Source organism: Giraffa tippelskirchi, chromosome 1 (assembly GCF_054371585.1).
Source record: "Giraffa tippelskirchi isolate mGirTip1 chromosome 1, T2T-mGirTip1v1.2.pri, whole genome shotgun sequence".
Lineage (NCBI taxonomy): Eukaryota > Metazoa > Chordata > Mammalia > Artiodactyla > Giraffidae > Giraffa > Giraffa tippelskirchi.
The window spans coordinates 117,635,300-117,656,842 of record NC_137275.1 but is presented as its reverse complement, the minus strand read 5'-3'; the positions used below and the strand labels follow the sequence as shown (position 1 = coordinate 117,656,842).

Genomic DNA, 21,543 nt, shown 5'->3' with positions numbered 1-21,543 from the left:
TCATTCAACAGAATGATCTCTGTTCGTTTCCAAGGCTAACCATTCAACATCATGGTAATCCAAGTTTATGCCCCGACCAGTAATGCTGAAGAAGCTAAAGTTGAACAGTTCTATGAAGACCTACAAGACCTTCTAGAACTAACACCCAAAAAAGATGTCCTTTTCATTATAGGGGACTGGAATGCAAAAGTAGGAAGTCAAGAAACACCTGGAGTAACAGGCAAATTTGGCCTTGGAGTACAGAATGAAGCAGGGCAAAGTCTAATAGAGTTCTGCCAAGAGAATGCACTGGTCATAGCAAACACCCTCTTCCAACAACAAAGAAAGACTCTACACATGGACATCACCAGTTGATCGACACCAAGTCAAACTGATTATATTCTTTGCAGCCAAAGAAGGAGAAGCTCTATACAGTCAGCAAAAACAAAACCGGGAGCAGACTGTGGCTCAGATCATGAAATCCTTATTGCCAAATTCAGACTTATATTGAAGAAAGTAGGGAAAATCACTAGACCATTCAGGTATGACCTAAATCAAATCCCTTATGATTGATTATACAGTGGAAGTGACAAATAGATTTAAGGGACTAGATTTGATAGACAGAGTGCATGATGAACTATGGACAGAGGTTCGTGACATTGTACAGGAGGCAGGGATCAAGACCAACCCCAAGAAAAAGAAATGCAAAAAAGAAAAATGGCTGTCTGAGGAGGTCTTACAAATAGATGTGAAAATAAGGGAAGCAAAAGGCAAAGGAGAAAAGGAAAGTTATACCCATTTGAATGCAGAATTCCAAAGAATAGCAAGGAGAGATAAGAAAGCCTTCCTCAAGGATCAATGCAAAGAAATAGAGGAAAACAATAGAATGAGAAAGACTAGAGATCTCTTTAAGAAAATTAGAGATACCAAGGGAACATTTCATGCAAAGATGGGCTCAATAAAGGACAGAAATGGTACGGACCTAACAGAGGCAGAAGATATTAAGAAGAGGTGGCAAGAATACACAGAAGAACTGTACAAAAAAGATCTTCATGACCCAGATAATCACAATGGTGTGATCACTCACCTAGAGCCACACATACTGGAATGTGAAGTCAAATGGGCCTTAGAAAGCATCACTACGAACAAAGTTAGTGGAGGTGATGGAATTCCAGTTGAGCTATTTCAAATCCTCAAAGATGATGCTGTGAAAGTGCTGCACTCGATATGCCAGCAAATCTGGAAAACTCAGCAGTGGCCACAGGACTGGAAAAGGTCAGTTTTCATTCCAATCCCAAAGAAAGGCAATGCCAAAGAATGCTCAAACTACCGCACAATTGTTCTCATCTCACACACTAGTAAATTAACACTTAAAATTCTCCAAGCCAGGCTTCAGCAATATGTGAACTGTGAACTTCCAGATGTTCAAGCTGCTTTTAGAAAAGGCAGATGAACCAGAAATCAAATTGCCAACATCTGCTGGATCATCGAAAAAGCAAGACAGTTCCAGAAAAACATCTATTTCTGCTTTATTGACTATGCCAAAGCCTTTGACTGTGAGGAACACAATAAACTGTGGAAAATTCTGAAAGAGATAGGAATCCAGACCACTTGACCTGCCTCATGAGAAATCTGTATGCAGGTCAGGAAGCAACACTTAGAACTGGACATGGAACAACAGACTGGTTCCAAATAAGAAAAGGAGTACATCAAGGCTGTATATTGTCACCCTGCTTATTTAACTTATATGCAGAGTACATCATGAGAAACGCTGGGCTAGAGGAAGCACAAGCTGGAATCAAGATTGCCGGGAGAAATATCAATAATCTCAGATATGCAGATGACACCACCCTTATGGGAGAAAGCGAACAGAAACTAAAGAGCCTCTTGATGAAAGTGAAAGAGGAGAGTGAAAAAGTTGGCTTAAAGCTCAACATACAGAAAACTAAAATCATGGCATCCGGTCCCATCACTTCATGGCAAATAGATGGGGAAACAGTGGAAACAGTGGCTGACTTTATTTTTCTGTGCTCCAAAATCACTGCAGATAGTGATTGCAGCCATGAAATTAAAAGACGCTTACTCCTTGGAAAGAAAGTTATGACCAACCTAGACAGCATATTAAAAAGCAGAGACATTTCTTTGTCAACAAAGGTCCTTCTAGTCAAGGTTATGGTTTTTCCAGTGGTCATGTATGGATGCGTGAGTTGGACTGTGAAGAAAGCTGAGCGCCAAAGAATTGATGCTTTTGAACTGTGGTGTTGGAGAAGACTCTTGAGAGTCCCTTGGACTGCAAGGAGACGCAATCAGTCCATCCTAAAGGAGACCAGTCCTGGGTGTTCATTGGAAGGACTGATGTTGAAGCTGAAACTCCAATACTCTGGCCACTGGATGCCAAGAACTGACTCATTGGAAAAGACTGTGATGCTGGGAAAGATCCTTTAAGGCAGGAGTAGAAGCGGACAACAGAAGATGAGATGTGGGATGGCATCACCAACTCAATGGACATGAGTTTGAGCAAATTTGGTGATGGACAGGAAAGCCTGGCGTGCTGCAGTCCATGGGGTCACAGAGTCGTACACGACTGAGTGAGCAAACTAAGGTTTGTCATAGCTTTTCATCCAAGGAGTAAGCATCTTTTAATTTCGTGGCTGCAGTCACCATCCGTAGTGATTTTGGAGTCCAAGAATATAAAATCTATCACTATTTCCACTTTTTTCTTATCTATTTGCCATGAAGTAATAGGACTGGATGCTATGATCTTAGTTTTTTGAATGTTGAGTCTAGACTATAACGTAAATGTGGCATATTCATAGATCACTATCTGCTATGAAGGTGAAATACTACCACCAAACTGTTAGACATTAGACACACCCCAGTATAAAAATGGGGGTTCCCTGGTGGCTCAGAAGTAAAGAATCCGCCTGCCAATGCACGAGATGCAAGGGATGCAGGTTTGACCCCTGGGTTGGAAAGATTCCCTGGAAAAAGAAGTGGCAACCCACTTCAGTATTCTTGCCTCGGAAATCCCAGGACAGAGGAGCCTGGTGGGCTACAGTACATGGGGTCGCAAAAGTAGGACACAACTTAGTGAGTAAAGAACAACAACAATAAGAATAGACTCAAAAATGGAGTCTGTAGAAGCTGCCTGTGGATTCAGAAAGGGTAAGTCAAAGGAGCTATGCTGTGATGGACAAAGAGCTACACTGAGCTACCAAGTTATTAACATCCTGCAGAGACAAGTTGGAAACTGTATTCCACCACCAGGTGGGATTTAAATCTATAGAATATTCCCTGGGGAAAAGTTCTTATATTATGAAGAGTATAAATGGAAAAGAGGACATTTTTCAGAATTATGTCCCACAACCAACTTTGTTGAAACATTCTACTTGGTTAAATTTTAAATTTGGTAAAACATCTTAATTTTCAACTTTTTAAAATCAGGGGAAGAAAACAAAGAATTATAGAACCATGAGGATATTTAGAAATGTCTATTCAGCTGGATTTTACACTTTTTGTCTCAGACTAGGTTCTGCTTCAGAAGCTTTAAGGGTGATGGGAGAAAGACATAAAAGAAGCAGGATCCGGACTGGCTTCTGCACTAAACTTCTTTTAGAAAGTAGCTTCAGTGCTTGCTTCAGGAGCACTTATGCTAAATTTGGAATGATACAGAAGATGAGCACAGTCCCCAAATAAGAATCACATGTCAATTCCTGAAGGACTCACTATTTTTAAAGAACCTTATCATATGTGAAACAGAACACCATTCCATGTTCGATGCATGAGACAAGGGCTCAGGTCTGGGGCAATGGGATGACCCAGAGGGATGGGATGGGGAGGGAGGTGGGTGGGGGGTCCAGGAAGGGAAACACATGTAAACCCATGGCTGATTCATGTCAATGTATGGCAAAAACTATTACAATATTGTAAAGTAATTAGCCCCCAACTAAAATAAATAAATTTATAAAAAAAAAAAAAAAAAAGAACCTGATAAGATAACCACTTGGAAACTGGAAAAACAAAGTAGTTTCACGGCACTGAGGAAATTGGAAAACACTGATCAGTTCCATGCCACACGTAACGAGAGGCTACATGGAGGGCTAGTGACAGAATGTGCCATCCACAGTCCTCACTCTGTCCACTGCTAGCTCCGTTGTTTCTCCCTAAAGATCGAAATCACTTAACATGCAGGATATAACCCTAGACAGCTTAATAATTTAACTATTTTATACGTTATAGGTCAAATCCACAGCCTAAATGGTTGAAGATATTGCACTGAATGTTATATGAATTTTAAGATCTGTCAAGTTATTTTGGAATATATCTATATACAAACAAAGAGACAAAATTCAATTTATAAACTATAATGTAAAATTTTACTTCCACTGGTACCATCTCCTCTTCTTTAATATTAAATGATTAAAAGACAGTATTATATGCTCATAGACATTCTGAAAAAATCATATGTGAAATCAGGAAATAATCATTTGTATCATTGTTATAGTAATATATAAAATAAATTTTTGGACTCTCTCGTGATATGAACAAAAATCTAAATTCTATTTTAACTCTATTCTGTCATAAATTTGATTAACAAGTGCTAATGCTGTTAGGGTTAATAACTGCCATTTTTTTCAGGTTAACTTTCATATTAAAATGGTAACTTAGTAAACTGTTTTATGTTTATTACAAAATGTATTAAATTTATTTTCTCCTAATACAGCTGACCACTGAGCAACAGAGGGGCCTGGGGGTTAGGCCCACTGCACCCCACTCTCACTCCTCCTCACCTTCCCTTTTAGTGGGAAAGCTGTATAACTTTACAGTGGGCCCTCCACAGCTGCAAATTCAACCAATCCCTGACTGTATAGTACTGGAGTACATATTAACTGAAAAATGCTGTAAGTGGACCAGCACGGCTCAAACCTGTGCTGTTCAAGGGTCAACTGTATGATCATTTGTTTCCGCTGACAACACTCTGACATTTTTGTACATTATTTTAAGCTCTTCAAAATAACAGAGTTCTTGTCTTTGTTTTTCCAGACTTAAATATAATACACATACATTTCAGGCTAAACATCACTGTAGAGTATACTATAAATACACAAAAATATTGTGGTTTCCTCAAATATATAATATTTCCTGAGCAAACAGCAACTGATGAAGCATGAAACCAATATGAGGTGTTGTAATGAAGGACTCAGACACTATACTGCATTGGAGAAATATTTCTACTTACTCTGAATAACAATAAACAGCTCAAAATATTCTTTTGCAAGAGTTAGCTTTTCTGTATATCAGTCTTGCTTTTTAGAGTATACTGTGTGCCTAGTTGTTCAGCCATGTCCAACTCTGTGACCCCATGGACTGTAGCCCGCCAGGCTCCTCTGTCTATGGCAATTCTCCAAGCAAGAATACTGGAGTGAATTGCCATGCCCTCTTCCAGGGGATCTTCCTGACCAAGTAATCGAACCGAGGTCTCCTGCATTGCAGGCGGATTCTTTACCAGCTAAGCTACCAGGGAAGCCCCTTAGAGTATATTAGTATAAAATTAATGACAAAGCTCTGTCTTCACAGTATATAAACCAATTAAAATTTTTCCTGGCAGACACTATGACTTAAAGATCTTATACTATGACGAACATTAGTCTTTATTTTACTGACCTTTCTATGTTCCTGTAGGCTTGATGCTGTAGAACACTTTTTATTGCACACTGAACATATGAGTTTTTTCTTAGGATCCCCTAAAGAAAAACACAAATGAAATAAAATAAAATACAATCATGATTTACATGAAACTATTAAGAGGAGCATTAGATAAGTGTTTCTAGGTGATATATAATTTCTAAAAGGGTATTTCATCTTCACTTGTAACTCCAAAATTTTCAGTTTTGTAAATATATCCATTAAACTCAGATAAAGAATAGGCTACGTTTTGAAACTGTTCTTTCAAAATCTGAGTACTTTTAGCTTGGTATATTACTTTCTACATATATAACATGGCTTTTCACCTCTGCATATACTAATTTACTATTAAAAGAGTAGAGCACACTTCCATGAAAAATTAAAATTAATCAAATGTGTGCATAAATCATTGGATTTATTCACTCATAAGCTGATTTTGCCACTTCCTTTATATTTTAACAATATTTTATTTAATCAGCTGGGTTTTTAAAAATGGAATTCATAGGTTATTCTTTTTAGCACTACAAGCTTGCAAGATCATTGAGTATATAATTAACCCTCTTAATGTTAAAAAACAGAATAAAGTAAGATCAAGAATAGTAAAACATTACATGACATTCATAATATTACACAAATCCTAACAAAGCTTAATTTTTGTCTTCTTCATAGCAATCATAATTATAGTAGGTCCTTTCAAATTTCAGTGGCTATAGAAAAAAAAGAATGAATAAAACAAGATTTTCAAATACAATATAATAACAATATCATATACATTACAGGATATTTTTTCAACTTTTAATTGATTTCAAATAATCAATAAAGTAAACATTTAATAAAATGAACTACCATGCATCCATCACTTGGCCCCCAAGTGATTAATCCATGCCTATTCCTGCCACAACCTCAACCCTATCCAGTCCTCTCCTTTTTTTGCAAGAAATCTAAAATCAGTAGAAAACAAGCTAACAAAATTATTTTTTTTAAAGATTGTGCTTGAGAGAGGAATACCTTCAGAAAAAGTAAAATATTAATTGTTGTCTTATCATTCAAGATACTCATTTCATATAATGCACTATTTTTAGCATGTTAAATAGTATAGCCAAGAAAAAATTTTTTTGGTGATTGACATGTAATACGGCCAAAAAAGGAGAAAATTCTCCTGAGCAAAATGAGTATCTTACAGCATGCATTTGTTCATCAATTCTTTATACATATATATTAAAACACGAAGGGCCACTGAGAAAGAATATACCCTCTTTTCCAGCTTGCATAAAAGATAATGCATTAAAGTGCTGCACTCAATATGTCATCAAATTTGGAAAACTTAGCAGTGGACACATGACTGGAAAAGGTTAGTTTTCATTACAATCCCAAAGAAAGGCAATGCCAAAGAATGTTCAAACTACCGCACAATAGTACTCATTTCAAATGCTAGCAAGGTAATGCTCAAAATCCTTCAAGCTAGGCTTCGACAGTATGTGAACCAAGAATTCCAGATGGACAAGCTAGATATAGAAAAGGCAGGGGAACCAGCGATCAAATTGTAAACGTCCACTGGATCATAGGAAAAGCCAGAGAATTATAGAAAAACATCTAAGTCTGCTTCATTGACTACGCTGAAGGCTTTGATTTTGTGGATCACAATGAACTGTGGAAAACCATGAAAGAAATCAGAATACCAGACCACCTGACCTGTCTCCTGAGAAACCTGTATGAAGGTCAAGAAGCAACAGTTAGAACTGGACATGGAACTGACTGGTTCCAAATTGGGAAAGGAGTACATCAAGGCTGTATACTGTCACCCTGCTTACTTAACTTATATGCAGAGTAAATCATGCAAAACGCTGAGCTGGATGAAGCACAAACTGGAATCAAGACTGCCAGAAGTATCAATAATTTCAGATATGCAGATGATACCACCCTTATGGCAGAAAGCAAAGAGGAACTAAAGAGCCTCTTGATGAAGGTGAAAGAGGAGAGTGAAAAAGTTGTCTTAAAACTCAACACTCCAAAAACAAAGATCATGGCATCTGGTCCCATCACTTCATGGCAAATAGAAAGGGAAAAAATAGAAATAGTGACAGCTTTTATATTCTTGGGCTCCAGTATCACTACAGTGATTGCAGCCACGAAATTAAAAGACCACTTGCTTCTTGGAAGAAAAGCTATGACAAATGAGACAGTGTATTAAAAAGCGCATCATTTTGCTGACAAAGGTCCATATAGTGACAGCTATGGTTTTTTCAATAGTCATGTATGGATGTGAGTGTTGGCCCATAAAGAAGGCTGAGGGCCAAAGAATTGATGCTTTAGAATTATGGTGTTGGATTAGATTCTTGAGAGTTCCTTGGACAGCAAGGAGATCAAACCAATCAATCCTAAAGGAAATCAACCCTGACTATTCATTGGAAGGACTGATGTTGAAGCTGAAGCTCCAATACTCTGGCCACCTGATGCCAAGATCTGACTCATTGGAAAAGACCCTAATGCTGGGAAAGATTGAAGGCAGGAGGAGAAGGGGACCACAGAGGATGAGATTATTGAATAGCATCACTGACTCACTGGACATGAGTTCGAGCAAACTCCTGGAGATGGTGGAGAGCAGGGGAGCCTGGCCTGCTGCAGTCCATGAGGTCGCAAAGAGTCGGACGTAACTGAACAACACAACAACCTTACTTTAATCCACAGTCCTCTGTTGTCCCAGCTCATCCTTTAAACCAGCAACTCTTTGAGTTTAGACCTTTTTTCTTTCCCACCAGTTAGGTTGATTTCCATAATCCCCCACTCCATCTTTCCCAATACTTCTGCCACTGCTCTACCAGCTGGAGTCAGAGACAATATACCATCCCTCCTCTTCAACCTTTTCTCTCCTTCTCATGGCTCCTAGTCTTTATCCCAGAACTAGAATCCTAGCCCTCAGAAGAAATATGGGGAAAGTTTATGACTGTTTGCCTGAGAATGTAGGTAAATGTTATCTCCTGTAAAATCAAAATCTCTTGGTCAGCAACCACAGAATCAAATCAAAAGAGAAAAAGTGGTTAAGATGGTTAAGGTGGGTTAAGGGAATCAACCCCCTCACTGCTTCACCACCCTACACGTTTCCCCAGGATCAAGGACAAGAGCAACTACAAAGCTACAACCAGATTTTATGCCATTTTAGTTTACTAAATTCAAGTAAGTCTGATATTTGACTTTCCGATTCAGCTTTCAAAAACAGTCAGGAACACATTACTAACAAATGTGGGAGATGCATGAAAAATTAATTCAACAATACTGAATACACAGTTACTTAAGTACTGTGAGTTTCAGCACAATGTGGGTTAAGTGTGCTTCCAGGAGCTGGTCTGAGAACCTACTCACCTTATGTTACAGTTGCTATGGAAAAATGTGATTCATATTTAAAAATTCAGCTTCTCTGTTCTCAGTATCTTCAGTTCGTATCACCTAACAAGGAACATTTGTCCTTGTCAGTGGTAAAAGCTGCACGATCTTCTCTTTCCCTGAATACCTTTGTCTTTCTAGAGTAAAGCATTCTACAACCATATGTACAAACATTGCTTTTTTCATTATTCTGAATATGGAACATTCTTTCCCCAAATGTCCATGTAGTTCACAGACAAAAGAGAAGCAAGACAGAGGCTATGAATGAGAGGCAGATTATGTACCAATTCCAGCAAAAAGTATGCATGGGGCCTTTGGCTGAAATACAGTAAGTTTCATATTTTATAGAATCCACAACATAGAAAAATAAAAAACTTCCCTTTATAAATTCACTCCTACAAAATCACCATGAGTTTTCAGAATCAGTAATATTTTAATATCCAAGATCAACTACAAGAAGTCTTAAAGAAATTATGTTTACAGCACAGTCTGAAGACCACATGCCCAATAACAAGAATGTAAGTTTCCAGAGTTTTAGTGTGCATCTGGTTTTTTACTTAGTTCAGCAAAGTTAACTTTAAAAATGACACAAAAGATTTGTTATAATACATTGCAGACAAAGATGGGGAAAATTAAGAACAGCATTTTAAACCATAACAGCTATTAAAAAGCAAAAACTATGAAGAGACAGGTCTATCAAAAAGTTATGACTGCCTTTTGCAAACATAGAAAAGGTCCAAGTATAAAGAATTCAGAAAAATGCCACCTTCTCTACATCAGTCATGTATCATTCAAAAGGAAAGAGAGAAGTCAGGACACTGTGAAGTCTAAGTGCTGTACATCATTCTGAAGCTGTATTTCACAAGGCCATACCTCCTGCCACCCTGAGCTTTCATATATGGCTGGTACTGAGAGTCAGCCCAAACCGGTGATGTGAAGTTGGACCCAGTAGTCATGCTCATACGAGCTTTCCCAACTAGCATTAAAGGAGACACTTTTTGGACACTGAATAAATATAGGAATCAGAAGCTGAGTTCCAACTATTCTTTTTCCCTGCATGTGAGAATAAACAGGACAGAAGAAAAGAAATAACACTTTCCTCCTATCCAGAAAGACAGTTCCACCCTTAAGGCAACAGCAATAGTAATCACCTGAGAAAAATATCAGTACAGAAGGATATGAGAAGTGCCATGAATCTCAGTCTCCTTTAAGGAAAAGACACTGAGGAAACAAATCATTAACTCTGAAAATATTAATCTGTTCAATTTAGTGCAACAGATTCAACCCCTAAACCAAAATGCATTTACTGTGTTCTAGACAGATGAAATCTAAGTAACAAAGCTTCTAACTGTTTAGCTATTGTTTAGCTAGACATTAGAAAAAATTCAAATTGTATCTGCTTTATAAATCCAAATATATTCAATTTGCATGTCAAAATGTAGCCAGTAATTTTCTCCAATATAGGAGAAATGTAAGAGCTTTTTAAAAATGAAATTTTACTGTGAAAATATTAAGACAGAAGAGCCATCAGTTAGTAGTTTTTAAATAGATCTAATATAAGAGAAATTTCACATGCTGAAGCATTAAAATTACTACTTAAAATACTAATTCTTAATACACCTGGCTACCAAGCACAAACAGATCCTAGCTTAGGTTTCCAGTTATGATTAATTCAGAAATGGGAAAAATGATGACTATCACTGAAATCAACTTAAAAAGAAATAATGTTCAGTGAAAGGAAAAAAATTCCACTTCCAAAGCTCTACATCTGTGTGAAATACAATGGAAAAGCAAGCTCTGTCCTTGAGAGTGAGAATTAAGAACAGACCGCAGCAGCCTGGGGAGAGGAGGCCCCTTTAAACATGGTCCTCTGATGACTTCTCACCGGTGTGGATGTTCTCCTGGTGTCTCCTCAGGGCTTCCTTGCTCTTAAGCCTCTTCCCACAGCTGTCCGCCTTACACACAAACCTGGCATCTCCCTGGCAAGTCTCCTGGTGCTGTTCAAAACTACAAGACAAGCAGGACAGGGGAACAGGGAGAAGAAATGGTGAGGACACCTACTCATTTCTAGCATCCTGGCTGGCTTTTGTAATGCATGCTCCCCAGGAGAGCTTCAGGGTCATTACAAGCATCACCTAGGCAGGGAGGAGGGAAAGCTCTGAGATTCTGTAGCCATATGACACTAAATCACTAAGAAGCATGAAAGCATGCACGCCAGTAATGACCCACAATCATGCAACAGCCATCTGATAACCCAGACACAAAACCTCGATGCTGAACTGAAGGAAGAATTGCAAACAGAGCACTGAAAACTTCGTGAAGAATCCTTCAGACTGCTTTTCGCTGAGCACTGAAGAACACTGAGGGGAAATAGAAAAAAAAAAAAAAACCTGGAAGTCTAGGACAAAAACTTATGAAAATACCTCTACTCTGAATAAAGTCACATTCATGAGCTCTCTTTTTATTCTGTCTTTTGCCCTTTAAACTTTTTAGTAGCACCGAACAGTAAGACTCAGCTCAGCAAAAGTATGTTTGATGTAGTATATATAACATAAATTCAATAAAAACCGACTAGAATGCAGTTTTTAAATATATTCATTAAAAAATATATAGCCTTTGCTTGTTTAAAAGTGTATAAGAGAATTTCCAAATGTATAATCTCCTGCCATTATAAAAGTTAAAATTTTTCAAGTTTTGAACAGAAATTTCTAATCTCAAATATCATAAGCAAAAGTGGATACATATATGAAAATTATTTTAATATGAAATACAGCATGTTTCAAAATTTTACTTTAATGAATAAAAAATGAAACATTAAGCCTATGTTAAAGATTTCTTGCTCATATGCAAGGTGACATTGTTAAAAATAAAAGTTTATAAATACATGTATACACTTTCTCATTTTTAGTAACTCATGATACTGTAAAAGACTTAAATAAAAGGATAAATTTATATGCTGTTAATATAAATAGTTAAAATAATCAAGGGTACCGAGCAATGGGTGGGACCATTTAATTATTTCATCCTTATATCCTGTACATATTCATCTTTAAAGTGATTTCTCCAACATCGCTATGAAATAAACAGTGCTTCCCAAAATGTCCCTGTATTCTTTATACTCCAAACTCTCTCCATTTCTTTAACTCTTTTTTTTTTTAACCTGATTTCAGAGGGAGTATCACATGCAGATCACTGAAACTCGACCTGCCACCTCAAAGCACCAGCTAAATTATGCATATCAGATTTCAGATTAGTACACCAATGAGCTTAATATTTAATGGCAAGTTATTAAACTTCATAAACAGAATGTTTGAAAAATCAATGTAAGAAAAGTTAATGACAATGACAACAAAGAATGCTTAATTTCTATACACACACCAGCACACAGGCACACAGGTTAGAAACTAACTATAAGACAAAACAAATAAAAGAGTTAAAGTGTCAGCTTATAACTTCAGAGATTATCTTTAATGTACGCACTGTCTTTGCAAAGCCTGCTTAACTGGGAATTTCTTCCCACAGCTCTTGCACTTATATTCTTTCTCCTCTGTGGGTTTCTGGTGCAATGTCTGAAGATGCTCAGCAAGAATTTCCTCACTGGTAAAACTTGATTCACACTGGGGACAGGCATAGTCCTCTTTACAGCCAAAGCGATCTGCATATTTACAAGCAAGCAGAATTATGAGACAAAAATGAAGAGCCAAGAACTGCTCAGTTTTGCCCTCATTTTAAAAGCAAAATTAACTGTGCTAATGGTACCAGCTTAGTAAAATTTTATTATCTTTATAAGTATGAATAGGCTGCCCATGAATAATAACAGAAAGTGTTATGAGAACATTTTTTAAAAACCATTTAATTTGTGTTTCACCAATTCAAAATCAACTTTTAATTTACCCTGTAACATTAACCTTTCACATCAAAGAGTTATTACAAACATTGAACTGGAAAGCCAAAGTCTTCCCTGAAACAGGTCATCTTGAGTTCACTTTTAGCTGCAAGAAGAGAGAAACCCAACCAAGGCAAACTATGCTGAATTCCCAAGAGGAATCTCACACACATGTGAAAAAAGACCAGGGTCATAAAAGCAGCAATCTGCAGCATGTGGGGTGAGGCTCCACTGTCTCTCCAGCGTCAGTCCCACGTGGACTGCCATGGCTGCACCCACATTTTCAAAGGGCGCTAGTTAACTTACATATGTTTCCTGATTATCAAATACAATTAGACTTAGATAAAATGCACAAAATATGAAGGAATAAAAATCACCAATAATAATAAACCCCATAATAAAGAGACAACTATCTCTTTCCATGACTGACTTATCTTTTGTGAATTTGTATTTTATAGAGTCTAACAATAGCTACCTTTATGATCATACTTTTTATGTAGTTTCATACAGTTATTTTTTCCACTTAGTATTTTCTTAAGTCAATTTTTTTTAAACTTTAAGGTACCATAACTTATTTAACCAAACTCTCCACTGATTGACATTTGAGTGGATTCTTTGTTTCTTTTGCTAGCTGTTTTTGCATCTATTTTGGGGGATTCTTTTGTTTGTTTGGGGGATTTTATGTTTTGCTTTTATAAACAAAACTAAATTCTAAAGATCTATTTAAGTTTCTGTTGATTCTTTTTTACAAAATAAACATTTCATTATATAAGTCATAGTGGTAATAAGTAGGAGACTTATTTTTAAGGTAAAACAATGGACACAGTAGTACCATACACTTGGGGCAATGTTGAAAATAAATACAAAAATAAAGAAAACACAAAATTATACAGAAATAATTCCCATCACCCCAAATCTGACATCCCAACAACATAATGCATATTAGAAAGACAAAACTGATAGCCTGTCCTCGTCTTCCTTTTAAATATTTCAGCCAAATTAAACAGAGGCATAATCTGGCAATACTGAGAACACTTATACTTTCTCAGTCAATGACATACAGTTAAAACAGAAAATTCACATAAAAGACATTAATACCACGGTGACTAAAGAAACCGCTGTCACTTCTGAAGTGGCTTTGTTGAACACAAGGAAAAACACTCTATAGAAAAGATCAGCCTTTTACAAAACATGAATACCTACACCACCCTTCACAATTTCCTTGCAACCGATCAGCAGTAAAACACAAATGAGAGAAACAAGCCCTAATGACAAGTGATTATCCACTGGCAGAGGACAAGCAAGTGACATGCATCTCCTAGACTGCGGGGCTGACAGAATCAAGTCCATCCACAGTCACTGCGCATTTTTGGTGACTCTACTAGTACAACCCTGCAATGCTATGGGTCTCTACAACCAGAACGGAGGAACATTTCCAGATGCTCCAGATTCTCAAAGGGTCTTAAACTAGAGTGAGGCCCAGGAAAGATCCCACAGGGCCCCACAGGACCTCTACACACCTCTGCACTCGCCCCTCCCCACGTGCAGATGAGAGAGTAAAGCCTCGGAGTTAGTGCCCAGCCCGGTTACAACACGGGTTAACGACAAAGTCAGGGCTAGAGCACAAAAAACTCCCTCACTAGTCCCCTACCAGTGAGAGCATGGAGCCATCGCTGACCCTGGCAGCCTGCAGAACACATCTATTCCCCCTCCAGCCCACATTCCCTCCCTGCTGGAAGAGAGGCACACGGCTGGACACCCTCTGGGAATTCTGACGAAAACTAACTTTGAGAACACATTATTGCAATGCCATTGTAATTCAAGCATATTTCATTTTATTTCTCCTACAACTTGCATTCTCCTGGCCCACCAGTTATAGTTAATACCTTTTCTGCTAGCTGCTGACTGTCCTTTGGGATTTTTACCTTCCTCTTCACCGATCATTGTCCTCATCTGCTGCTCTTCTTCATCAGCCTCCATGTCGCTGTCCAGGTAGCCAATCAGAAGCTCTGTATCTGTGTCTATGTCTTCAATTGCCAAATAGAAAATGTTTTCTCCTTCCTAAGACAAAATTAAAAATATATGCTGTTGTAGGATCAATGTATTTCAATAATAAAAAAAAAATGCTAAATCATTTCTGACAGTAAGAAATCATTTTAAAATACACTGAATCCCATGTGCTCATGTAAAGTTACTATTACTTTTTTAAATCTTTTTTTTAATCTGAACACAGAAAAAAGGAAACTGACAATATTTAGTCACCTGGCAAATAAAATACAAATATATATTAAAGATACTGACATTTATACCTAACAAATGAAATAAGGACAATTATTTAAATTTCTAAAAATAAATTTTGCACCATTAATTGGCTTTATGCAGTAACACCTTGTGGAGGTCCCTAAATGCAGTAGAAAATAAATGTTAAGCAATGATATCATTTCTGAACCCAAAAAGAGAGCAATAAAATATCAATGATTTCATTATAATATAAAATGCAAAACCTTTAAAAGAAGAAAAAAATTTCAAGTTACAACACAAACCAGAGAAACTGCAAATGAACCCTGAAAGAATTTCCAGAAACAGAAGAAAGACTAGGCACCTGGGAGGTCCAAACCATCATGTACCTAGGTAATCATGTGTCCCTAAATCCCACTAAAACAACAGCAGAGGGAAGACACAAGCTCTACCATCAACATGTCACCATTTTTCAGAAAACTCAAGAAGACACAAATCAGCCAGGATTGCTAATGCAGAAGAAATCTCAACCCATAATAGACTGAGAAGACGAATGCTGCAAAGAATAACCCAGGGAAACCCCAGAGAAACTTCATACTTGGAATCAGCAAAGCCCCTCTGGGCCTGGGGCCAGTCACCAGGGAAGCCAGAACTGGTGCTGCTTAGCTGGCTGGCCCTAGGAGAAACACTCAGAATGGTTGTCTTTTACAGAGTTGAGGATTTGTTCTGGGAGGGCTCCTAGTTTGACTGCTGAGGATAAAGACAAGTAAAGCACAGACTGAATTTATTGAACTTTCAAGGTGACCAAGTGAAGGAAAGAACAAGAACAATGAGTTCAACCGGGAGTGAAATCCAGCACAGAACAAAGCCTCCTCTCCTTGGACAATACCACAGTGCCTAAGCTAGGGAGGAAGAGAGCGGGAAAAGAGAAGAGGGAAGGGAGGAGGAGGAGGAATGTGTAATGAATGCACACATGTATACTGACCAGAACTCCATGCAAAACTGGAAAATACCTATCAAATTGTTATAAAGTTATCATTTTGAGGTTGGGAGAAGTAGGAATCTATATTGAATACTATTTCAGTTTCTTATAACAAAGATTTCTTTGTAATTTTGAAAATAATAAATATTAGAAAATTCCACGGATGAGACAGAAATTATGATCACATTTATCAAATGCTGTGCAAGGGAGGACTGACTCAAAAGTTCAAAGCAATGAAGCACACCTAACCATTAGCTGCAGTTAATTAAATGGAAGTTTCTATAATATTTAGAGATTCTTGGAAGTTCATGAAGTTAATACCTCCAGAAACACACAGAAAAGATATTACTAATTAAGAACACAGTAAATTTCTATACAATTGTTACTCTTACTGCAATAACAACAAACAAAAAAACAATGTGGACACTCAGCAAAATGAAGATTTCTCTTTAAATTAACTCAGAAGCAACACTTTCCAGGGTTTGGAAAATACTTACTAACTAAAACAGTCACCCAAAGCAACAAAGGACTCATCTAATAAGGATTTCAGAAAATAATTATAAATCTTAGTGCTTATCTGATCAATACCCAAGAAAGTTAATTGAAACGTCTTTCCAGTATATTTATCATTAATTCTATGAGGACCTTCAAAGCACCAAGAGAAGATAATAATTTTTAATTTTAAAATGTGATAGCATTAACTTAAACTGCAATCATAAGACACAGCATACCTATTTAGGGGTTCTATAATAAAAGAAAATTTTAATATACCAGTTAAAGCGTCAATTTAATGAAAGTAATGACAGCATTACAAGCTCCAAGGATCAAAACTACATGTTCCATCTGTACTCCAAACTTGTGATAAGAAGAGGAATGTCACAACAGGAATGTATCCAACCTAATTATTTAATGGAGATGTTTAGATATTTTTTTTTTTACATATAATTCCTACCAGTACCCAGACCAAAAACTTCTCCCTTTACATTTGCCATTTAGGAAGCATCCTCTTAAACGGCTTCCTTGCCTACTCGTAGTTGATTCAACACTCAATAACCTTTCATGACATCATTCTCCTTCTTCAAAACCTCCGGCTGTCAGAACCTGCTGGGTTTCCAAACCCTGGAGCTCTCTCAAGCTCTCTTGGGGTGTTTTTCCCCACCCGTAGGCTCATCTCTGCTAGCTCAGTTGGTAAAGAATCTCCCTGCAATGCGGGAGACCTGGGTTCAATCCCTGGGTTGAGAAGATCCCCTGGAGAAGGGAAAAGCTACCTGCTTCAGTATTCTGGCCTGGAGAATTCCATGGACTGTATAGTTCATGGGGTCGCAAACAGCTGGACATGACTGAACGACTTTCACTTTCAGGCTCATCCCAGGCCCAATCTCCTGCCCTTTGGCAAGAAGGGTTTGAAGAGCTTGACCCAACACTCAGGGACTGAGCATCAGCTCCCAGCTGTCATTAACTGGCCATGACCTCCAGCTTTGATAACTACTTTAACATTCTTTTTTTTTTTTTGGCTATGCTGGGTCTTTGCTGCTTTCCAGACTTTCCTCTAGTTTGGCACTTGGGCTTCTCACTGCAGTGGCTTCAGTAGCTGCGGCTCCCAGGCTCTAGAGCACAGGCTCCTTGGTTGTGGCGTACAGGCTTAGCTGCTCCAGCAGCCCATGGTATCTTCCCGGACCAGGGATCAAACCCATGTCTCCTACATTAGCACGTGGATTCTTTACCACTGAACCACAAGGGAAGCCCCTATTGTAATATTCTGATCCTGAAATTTACTTCTCTTTATTTCAGCTACGGTTTCTGGTTATGGGGTTTGTGGCTTATCCCCCTGAAGAGCAGGGAGACCACATACAGCCATGACGTACTCCTTTCCCAATTTGGAACCAGTCAGTTGTCCCATGTCCGGTTCTAACTATTGCTTATTGACCTGCATACCTCCTGAGGTTTCTCAGGAGGCAGGTATGGTGGTCTGGTATTCCCATCTCTTTAAGTTTCCAGTTTTTTGTGATCCACACAGCCAAAGGCTTTAGCGTAGTCAATGAAGCAGATGTTTTTCTAGAATTCTCTGGCTTTTCCTATGATCCAATGGATGTTTGCAATTTGATCTCTGGTTCCTCTGCCTTTTCTAAATCCAGCTTGAACATCTGGAAGTTCTCAGTTCATGTACTGTTGAAACCTCACTTGGAGAATTTTGAGCATTACTTTGCTAGCGTGTAAATGCGTGTCAACTGTGTAGTAGTTTGAACATTTTTGGCATTGCCTTTCTTTGGGATTGGAATGAAGACTGATCTTTTCCAGTCCTGTGGCCACTGCTGAGCTGTCCAAATTTGTTGGCATATTGAGTGCAGCACTTTCACAGCACCATCTTTTAGGATTTGAAATAGTTCAGCAGGAATTCTATCACTTTGTTGGTAGTGATGCTACCTAAGGCACACTTGACTTTGCACTCCAAGATGTCTGACTGGAGGTGAGTGATCACACCATCATGGTTATCTGGGTCATTAAGATCTTTTTTTGTATTGTTCTTCTGTGTATCCTTGCCACCTCTTCTTAATATCTCTTCTGCTTCTGTGAGGTCCATAAAGTTTCTGTCCTTTATTGTGCCCATCTTTGCATGAAATCTTCCCTTGGTATCGCTAATTTTCTAGAAGCAATCTCTGGTCTTTCCCATTCTATTGTTTTCCTCTGTTTCTTTGCATTGATTACTTAGGAAGGAGTACGCCAAGGCTATCTGCTGTCATCCTGTTTATTTAACTTATATTCAGAGTACATCATGTGAAATGCTGGGCTGGATGAAGCACATGCTGGAATCAAGACTACCGGGAGAAATAGCATTAACCTCAGATATGCAGATGACACCACCCTTATGGGAGAAAGCGAAGAGAAAGTAAAGAGCCTCTTGATGAAGGCCAAAGAGCAGAGTGAAAAAGCTGGCTTAAAGCTCAACATTCAGAAAACTAAGATCATGGCATTGGTCCCATCACTCCATGGCAAATATGGGGAAACAATGAAAACAGTGACAGACTTATTTTCTTGGGCTCCAAAATCACTGCAGATGGTGACTGCAGCCATAAAATTAAAAGACACTTGCTCCTTGGAAGAAAACCCAAGACAAATCTAAACAGCATATTAAAAAGCAGAGACATTACTTTGCTGACAAAGGTCCATAGTTAGTGCTAGGGCTTTTCCAGTAGTCATGTATAGATGTGAGAGTTGGACTATAAAGAAAGCTGAGCGCAGAAGAATTGATGCTTTTGACCTGTGGTGTTGGAGAAGACTCTTGAGAGTCCCTTGGACTGCAAAGAGATCAAACCGGTCCATCCTAAAGGAAACAGTCCTGAATATTCATTGGAAGGACTGATGCTGAAGCTGAAACTCCAATACTTTGGCCACCTGATGCGAAGAGCTGACTCATTTGAAAAGCCCCTGATGCTGGGAAAGATTGAAGGCGGGAGGAGAAGGGGACGAAAGAGGATGAGATGGGTGGATGGCATCACCGACTCAATGAACATGGGTTTGAGCAAGTTCAGGGAGATGGTGAAGGGCAGGGAGGCCTGGTGTGCTGCGGTCCGTGGGGCCACACAGAGTTGGACACCAACCCCTGAAGTCAGCTCCTCTGCAGCAGACTCACCACTCATGCTCAACATTGTAGGGATCAGGCGCCTTCCTGGGACTTTGCCCGGGGCTTGGGTCCTACTGTGGTTCCTGCACAAGCTCTAGGTGATTTTGTTGAAAATTCAACTTTAACGGAAAGAGAGCTATTCAACATAATGGTCTGTTCAAAAGCGAATATTCCTCAGTCATTGATTTTCATTGTACTGGTGATCCAAATACAAAATAGAGTGAGTGATTTTACAATCGTTATACATTTCCTGCATTACTGTCCATCATTAGGAATTTTTGTTTTTCAGTTTTGTTTCATTTTCCTTTATCTGTGTATCATCTTCAGCTAATTATGTTTATTGCAAGCTGTTTGTAGTATCAAAACGTTGCAAGAACCTAAACGTCCAAAAAAATACATTGAAAAAGAATAACTGTCTAACAACTGGTTTTAAAAGATTTATCAAATGTCATTTTTTTATAGAAAAAATTATCAATGTGCCCTCTCAAAGAAAAAGATATGAACAAAGATGTCAATAGACTTCCTTTCTAAACAGAAGGAATTGTATTTTGCATAGTTTTCTGCTAGTCTCTGTGTTTCAATTTTTCTAGAGTTAACAAGTGTTACTTTTGTAGTAAAAGGAAAACAATTAATAAAACAGAACAGGTTCCTTGATACCAGGAAATGGTACTACACAGTGGCTAAGAGTTTGGGGCTGGCCAGGGTTCAAATCTCCTTCTACTATTAATTAGCTGTGTAACTAAGCAAACAGCCTAATGTCTCAAACCACCAGTTTCCTCATCTATAAAAGAAAGAAAACAATGCTGCCTATCTCATAGGCTGATTGTGAGAATTAAACATGAAAATATCTGTAAAATCTAGCAAGGTACCTGGTACAAGTTAAGTATCCATTGCTGATAACTACTGCTCATTATTATTATTATTATTATTATTATTATACAAAAGTCAGAAACTAGTGGTTAAAATATTCATTTTTCAAAATTTGTTTCAATCAGACTGTCACATAAACAAAGTTGCTATGACAATGCTAAATTTCATTTGGTCAAATTGCTGTCAGCCAAGATATTTATATAATTCAACTCTGCTGCCTGCCGATCAGACCTCTGAAATGCTCTGGATCTCTGATCCTCAAGTTCTGTTCACTTGATACTGTGCTAATGTTTTACTCTGGTTTGTACCTCTGATACCAGTTGCTAGTCTGAACTATGCTATCCTTAAATGGCCAACCATCTGTTTTGCCTGAGGGGTTTCCAGGACATGCGGTTTTCAGTGCTGAAACTGAGAGAGTCCTGGGCAAATCAGGATTCTAGATAACAGAGTCTAGATATCTAGATGACCTGTTATCAGGTCACTCTAGATAACACCCATGACACTCTCCAAAACCACATTCTAAGCTCTAAGTCAGATTTCCTGGGACTTCCCTGGTGGTCCAGTGGTTAAGACTCCCTGTGCTTCCACTGCAGGGGGCACAGGTTCAATATCTAGTTGGGCAACTAACATCACACATGCTGCACGGTGTGGGAAAAAATAAAGACAATTTCCTAATAATAACATTTACTGTGCTCATCTGCTCCAGCCCCCATGCCCAACGCTAGCTCAGGATTCTAACATAAAGAATGGCTCCAACAGCTTACCAACTGGTAATCTAAACCCACTTCGTCCTCTCATCCCCAACAATCCTTCAAATGAACCTGTCTTCTGTTCTTCAGCCTAACTGGTGTAATGCCTCTCAAGAAAGACTGAGCTCATTCCACCTTAATATTGATACAA

The 21,543-nt window shown here is 38.2% G+C and overlaps 1 protein-coding gene and 1 non-coding gene across 15 annotated transcripts in view; one reads left to right on the top strand and one right to left on the bottom strand.

Moving 5' to 3' along the window:
- PRDM5 (PR/SET domain 5) overlaps positions 1 to 21,543 on the bottom strand; it is a 261,033-nt gene that overhangs the window by 133,406 nt on the left and 106,084 nt on the right. For 6 of the 14 annotated variants that reach the window (XM_081566567.1, XM_081566951.1, XM_081567116.1 and 3 more), the window contains 4 exons: positions 14,818 to 14,992; positions 12,526 to 12,700; positions 10,931 to 11,052; positions 5,644 to 5,723 (listed from right to left, as the gene is read on the bottom strand). In XM_081566567.1, coding sequence (XP_081422693.1) covers positions 5,644 to 5,723; positions 10,931 to 11,052; positions 12,526 to 12,700; positions 14,818 to 14,992 — 552 coding nt within the window. Of the gene's footprint in view, positions 1 to 5,643; positions 5,724 to 10,930; positions 11,053 to 11,312; positions 11,406 to 12,525; positions 12,701 to 14,817; positions 14,993 to 21,543 lie in introns of all 14 variants that reach the window. The other 8 variants (XM_081566398.1, XM_081567450.1, XM_081566761.1 and 5 more) reach the window with 3 other exon arrangements.
- LOC145521730 (U6 spliceosomal RNA) lies at positions 3,608 to 3,712 on the top strand. Its single transcript, XR_014065641.1, has one exon. It is a non-coding gene; the product is annotated as a U6 spliceosomal RNA (small nuclear RNA).